Source organism: Mustela nivalis, assembly GCF_964662115.1.
Source record: "Mustela nivalis genome assembly, chromosome: 1".
Taxonomy (NCBI): Eukaryota; Metazoa; Chordata; class Mammalia; order Carnivora; family Mustelidae; genus Mustela; species Mustela nivalis.
Genome location: NC_139020.1, coordinates 202,048,122 through 202,054,489, shown reverse-complemented (window position 1 = coordinate 202,054,489; position 6,368 = coordinate 202,048,122). Strand labels below are relative to the sequence as shown.

At 59.8% G+C, this 6,368-nt stretch overlaps 1 protein-coding gene across 1 annotated transcript in view; it reads right to left on the bottom strand.

The window, feature by feature from the left end:
• Window positions 1-6,368, bottom strand: part of ELL (elongation factor for RNA polymerase II) — a 73,879-nt gene that overhangs the window by 2,671 nt on the left and 64,840 nt on the right. The window contains exons 8-11 of the mRNA XM_082707292.1: window positions 5,332-5,806; window positions 1,971-2,037; window positions 1,536-1,707; window positions 335-379 (exon numbers count right to left, since the gene is read on the bottom strand). Of these exons, the coding sequence (XP_082563418.1) occupies window positions 335-379; window positions 1,536-1,707; window positions 1,971-2,037; window positions 5,332-5,806 (759 nt within the window). The remainder of the gene's footprint in view (window positions 1-334; window positions 380-1,535; window positions 1,708-1,970; window positions 2,038-5,331; window positions 5,807-6,368) is intronic.

Sequence of the window (6,368 nt, the reverse complement as noted above, 5' to 3'; positions counted from 1 at the left end):
AACCCACAGCTCGCGGCCTTCAGAGCAAGAACTGAGAGAGCCCTGAAGGTGCATTCCTGCTGCAGGGGGGCAGGGAGCTTCAGCTCCTCCCCTGTCCTTGGGGGGAGCTGGAAAGAGCCTGGGGGCTGCACCCACAGAGGAGTGGGAGTGCTGGAGGGTGTTTTGCTGCCAGGAAAGGGATGCGCTGAGCTTCTCAGCAGTAAATGGTGGGGGAGGGGGAGGCAGGAGCTGCTCTGAGGACTGGAGACCTAGCCAAGGCCCTTCCCTAGTGTGGCTCACCTTGAGCCATCATCATCTGACCCCACCCCACCCCCCACAAGGGGTGGAAACTTACCTTTTTGATTTTTCGATATTCCTGCAAAATCTGGCCCCGAGTAGTCTGGAGGAGAAACAAAAGAGAAAGCGAACAATGCTCTCGCCTGCAGGAGGCCCAGACTGAGCTTGTCTGATAACCTGTGACCTGCAGAGTCACCACCAGCCTTGAGACAGTAGGCTCATCGTGGCCTGAGAGAAGCTGACAAAGTAAAGAGAGCCAGGCTGGGGTTGGGGGTGGTGCCGGAGGGGAGGATGAGCAGGGCAGGAGGTGGGGGAGGATGCCGGGCCAGGGGAGTGAGGGGCAGGGGCCCAGCCTCAGGGACAAACACAGTGGCCTACGCAGTGGGAGGGAGGAGGCTAAGAGCAGGCCGAGCGGCCTCCTTCCCTCACACCCAGCTGGCCTGCCCACTGTTCAAGGCCAAGAGCAGAGCCCCCCCACCACCTGGGGGTGCAGGGGGATACTGAGGAACGTCCATGTGGGGGCTACAGGAGGGAGAAGAGCAAGACCCCAGGACTCCTCTGTCCCAGACCCTCGGAACCCTCATCACTCCTCCAACTATGAGCTGTTTCCTCTGGAAACCAAAGAGGTCCCCACAACCCCAACACCCTAATTAATCAGACTAACTCTGAAAGGTGGCATGAGGGGAGTGACCAACGGCACTGCCCCCACTCCTCCCAGCAGGGAGCTCCCAACATGGGTCAGCTTGAGCAGAGGGGGAGGAGCCACGGGGACTCTCCAGCCCCAGCCCTGTGGCTCTGATAGCACAGATGGGCTGTGAGCCGCACAGCAGACCCAACCCTACAGGTCCTGGCTGTTTCAGGGGCTCTGAACAAGACTCCCCAGGTGGGGGGCCATCTCCAGCCTGTGGAGCCGGTCTCCAGTGTCCCCACTGCACAGGAAGTGGAGCCGGGCCCCAGAGCCCGTGGACTCCATGGCAGAGCCCTGGAGGACTGACCAAGCACACCAGCAGCTAGGGACAGCTGCCTGCCAGGCTGCGACAGGGAGAAACACGGGCTGAGCGAGGCAGCCCTCCTCACCTGGGAGAGGTAGTGGCCAGGCTCTGGGGCCACGGGTGAGGTTGGAAGTCTTGGCTTTGGCTGCACCCACGAGAAACCTGCCACCCTACCCAGGCGGGGTGCAGAGCGCAGGGACTAGCACACCCCACCAGGGGTGGGGAGCAGGGAACGGGGGTGGGGGCCATGGCCGGGGCGCTACCTACCTCGTATTCCTCGGAGCCCTGGGACAGCTGCCGGAGCTGGGCATCCAGCTGCGTGAAGCGCCGCGTGATCTGCTCGATGCGTGCGTGCAGGTCGCGGTACTCGCTGTATTCTGCATTGAAGTCGTTCTTGTAGCTCTGGCGCTGCTCCGAGGAGGAAATGGTAGCATATTTTCTGAGGAGACAGAAAAGAGGGGTCCGGCAGGGCTCAGGGGGCTGCGGGGGGAGAGGCTGGAGTGCCCCTGGCTGTACGCCTGGCCCCACCGGGCGCCAACGTCATGGGCAACCGCCCGGCTCCAGGAGGAGCCTGGGCCTGGAACAGGCTGTGTGGCCCAAGACGACCCCCGCCCCCGGGGAAGTCCTCCAGAGGCCCAGCTGCAGTGCAGGGCAGAGGGCAGGGTGGGGAGAAGGCGCTAGGCCAGCGAGGGAAGTGCTCACAGCAAGTAGTCGGGCGTCTCTGAGGTCGATGTGGGGACACTTGAGCTGCTGCAGGTCCCGTTCAAAGCTACAAAGAAAGATTAAAAGGTCTGTTGTCTGAAGGACACGGAGGGGCAGCAGAAGGGGAGTCGGATGGCAGAGGCAGGGAGAGGGCCTGTCACGGGACCCGGCAGCACCACAGCCGAGCATAGCGTGTGTCCCCGAACCAGTCGTGGGATGTGCAGAGAGCATGACGGTGCCATGTGCAGGTTTTCAGCAAGGAGCTGCAAGCAAGTACAAGTTCATTGCAGGCCCAGAGCCTGAGCTAGTCAGCAACACCGCTGGCTCTGCGAACTGCGTGGCAAAGACCATTACTCTGGAGATAAGCAACCCACCTGCCCACCTCTGGCCAAGCGGACAGAGCCAGAGGGCTGCATGGGAGAGCCCTGGCTCCAGCCTGCACCCCAGGCCGCCCACGAGGTGGGACTGTGGGACATGGGACTGTCCATGCCACTTGGGGGCACAGCTGACCAGAACTACAATGTAGCCTTCCCAGGGGCTTCCTTCCAATGGCCTTTCTTCCCAGCGTAGAAGAGATTCTGTCACTGTGCCACATGTCGTCAGTACACAGCGTGTGCCCCTAGAGGGGCAGTGGACCCCCCGGGAATCCCTGTGCCCCGGGACTCCCACTAATGGAGGGAGCGCATGTTTCCCACCTCTCAGGGCTGTAGCCCAATGAACACACATGTGAGAGCTTAGGCCATACTTCTGCCACACATGCTTTGTGTGAGTTACGCCTTCCAGAGTGTTCTGCCATTTGTGGGCCCAGTCAACACAGCCTCATTGAGCCCTTCTGAATCTTTACCAGGTGAGAGAACAAACAGAGAAACCAAGGCTCAGGGTCATATTCTCCTGGCACTTAAGCCACCTTCGAGCTCTAGCCTGAGGCAAACCTCAGGGCTCAGCCCCCACCAAACCCGCTGAGCTGGTTCCCACGGCAGGGCTGGGGCCTAAAGGGAACCCTCGCAGCTGCCTCCTGCCCCTTTTACCAGCTTCTCCTGTGCTTCCCTGGGGCTGGGTCCCACTAGGAGAAGGCTCCCCACCCAGCACACCAGCCTGCCCAGGAAGGCACACGGAGGCAGCAGGAGGGGGAGACAGACCGAGCAAGAGCGGGGAGCAGGCACGAGAATGGACAGAGGACCCAGAGCTGGACCGGTAGCACGGGGGACAGGTAGCCCTGAGGGACACAAGTTGGGGCTATAAGGTCCAGGTTGGCATCCACACAGGGGTGGCTAAGGAGAGCCATCCGCTGGACAGGTGCAGGCTGCTGCGTCTGCCTGGGGCAGAGATGAGCGTGGTGCAGGGCCTGGACGGTGGCCCACGGAGGAGTGGGTTCAACTGATGCCGTCCCTCCCACATGAGACACAGATGCAAGGAAGCTTCCTCACATGCTGCCCTGGAACCTTCTCCAGCGCATCTGAGGGAGGGGCATGGTGCACAAAGAACAATGCCATTGTTAAGGAAGGTGGGTGGTTCCAGCATGTGTGGCTGCCCCCACCAGCAGAGCACACAGAGGACGTCCCAGAAGGCATCCGGGAACAGGGCGGTAGGCCTCTGTGCTCGGGCCATTCCTGTTACATTTGAGGCGCCTGGGAGACGGAGATTCAGATGGACAAAACATTGCTTTTAGTACCTTAGTTGTCCTTATCTCTTTCTTGGGCCCCCTACTCCCTGGTGTGCTGATTCCAAATCTCACTTTCCCACCTTAACCTGGGGACAAGATGCCCAGGCCCATGTGCCCTAGACAGGATCTGAAGCCAGCTGAGTGCCACATGTCCTCCTCCCTTCCCGGGCCCTGCTGGGGGAACATGGGTCTTTGCTTTCACCATTTAGCACAGGACGTGCTGCCTGGCTGGGCCTGCTCAGAGTTTGTCTCTCCAGACAGGACCACCCCCGGGGAGCCAGGCCTTGTCTCCCCACCCCGCTGCTGCCAACACCTGCCCTCCAGCCAGAGGAAGGGGCTGGCAAAGGCCTTTCTGGAGAGCAGGTGAACAACTCATTGAAAAGCCTTCAGGAGAAAGCAGCTCTGTTCTTGCCCCAGGAATGCCTCCTGGGTGGATCCTTTGGGGGGAACTGATCTGAAAGCAGCATCAAGTTTCACAGCCAGGAGTGTCTGCAGCCGCAGCTCTGTGGCCACGCCATGCCCATCAGGTTAACAGCAACATGGGCTGTTCCACTCAGGAGCCCTGGGCTACAAACTCAAGGTAGCCCAGGCTCTGAGGGTGAAGATCCCTACTCCCACCCCAAGTCCGGCCTGTCCATACACCTCCACAGTGTCTCTGGGCCTCACAAAGGTTCTCTGGCTCAGCACACAGCCCCAGCTGGCCCCACACCCCTCTCATCCTGCTGCTGTGATCCCAGATCTCTCGACTTCCCACTCTGTGACCTCCTTCTGACTCCTATTGCCTGCTGTTCTATGGACAGCTTCCCAAACCCAGTATCCACGTGCTGAATGTCTGCCAGTCAGCAGGCTACATGAGGCCTGTGGCAGTCCAGGTGCTGCCCCACTCCAGCCAGGCCCTGTACCCCACTGCCTTCCTTGAACCCCAGCCCCACCTTGCTCCCTTTCAGTGTCTGGGACCTCCCAGCAACCAGAGCTGAGCCCAGAACTAGTTCCTCTCTGGGTGGACTGTCTCCTCCCACGGGCCCCAGGTCAGAAGCTCTGTGCTCCCAGCACTGGCCTGACACACAGCAGGGCTGAGACTGCTGGGACCTTCACAGACAACCTTGTATAAGAATACAGGGTGCAGGGGCGCCCGGGTGGCTCAGATGGTTAAGCATCTGCCTTTAGCTCAGGTCATGATCTCCAGTTTTGCAGATCACGCCCCACATCGGGCTCTAAGCTCAACAGGGTATCTGCTTCTTCCTCTCTCTGCCTCTTCTCCTGCCTGGGCTCTCTCTGCCTCTCTCTGTAGTGAATAAACAAAAAATCTTAAAAAAACAAAAAAAACACTGGGCATAGGTGCGCCGGGATGGCTCAGTTGGTTAAATGTCTATCTTCGGCTCAGGTCATGCTGTCGGGGTCCTGGGGTCGAGCTCCACATTGGGCTCCCTGTTCAGCGGGGAGTCTGCTTCTCTAACCGCTCCCAACCCCGCTCATGCTCTCTTTCTCACTTTTTTTTCAAATAAATAAATAAAATCCTAAAAAACAAACAACCAAACACATGGCACAAAGAAGCTGAATGTGCAGGGCATACCACTATGGGGCTCTTGCGGTGGTAGAGTCCCTCTCTGGGCAATGGTGGGGGTAGGCTGGAGCTCAGGCTCCTGGCACTGTCCTCCTACAGAGTCCCCCACCCCAGGCCTGCCTCCTGGTACATACCCGGGGCATCTGGTGGGGCTCCTAGGGGGCTGGGCATGTGGTCTGGCAACCGGGCCCGGTGTCTATCCTCAGCTGCTCTCTCCTTGTCTTTGTGCTTCTTGGACTTCTTCTTGGATTTGCTGCGTGATGAGCCACCATGGGGCCTGCTGGGCTGGGCACAGTCCGTCAGCAGGGGCAAGCTGAGGCACGTAGTCGGGGCCGGCGCGGCCACTTCCCCGTGCTCACAGTCCCGGCCACTGTGACCCAGGTCATTGCTGACGTCAGCTAGAGGGTCATGGGTCCTCGGGGGCTCCAACCGTGGGGGCAGGTGGGCGTCTGAGCCAGCTAGTGGGCCTGGAGTGGGCAGCAGGGCCTCACGGCCGTGGGGTGCACTCAGCTTCCCATTGATGGCAGGCTGAGCTCTCTGGGTAAAATGTGATATCCTGGTTTTCTTGCTGACCAGGGAGTCGGTGAAGTCAGGAGGCTGTGATCGTTTCTGCAACGGGAGGGAAACAAATTTAAAAGGGAGACTGTGTCTGGAGCCACTGATGTCTCCTGAGGAGTAGGTGGGGAGCAACAGGCCCTGAGCTCAGGAGGCCCTAGGAAACCTGGGGCCTAACTGCAAGGCCCACTCTGGCCACAAGGGGGCATACCCAGAAAAGAACCAGCCTTTTGCTAACCTAGGCTCAGCTCACCCTGAGGACAGAGCCAAGGAAGGGCAGCATCATGGAACTAGCCAGCTGAGCAGTCAAGAAGGGCCGTCTCTACAGACTGCTCTGAAACTTGGCAGTATTCGGCGTCATCTCTGGATGATAGGGATGGTGAAAGGACCAAGTCTGAAGGACACACAGCAGCCCTTCAGGCTGTGACACCCCCCCCCCACCAGACCCAGAACTACTTGCATCCCCAAGGGACACCCTGTGACATGGTGCAGGCGCAGCCTTACTCCACAAGTGAGAACGCTGAGGCATGTGAGACGAGTCCAGACCACGGATCTCCCAGACCCTGGGAAATGACTAGAGAGCAAGGTGGCGGGCCCACCATCGGTGGGGGAACAG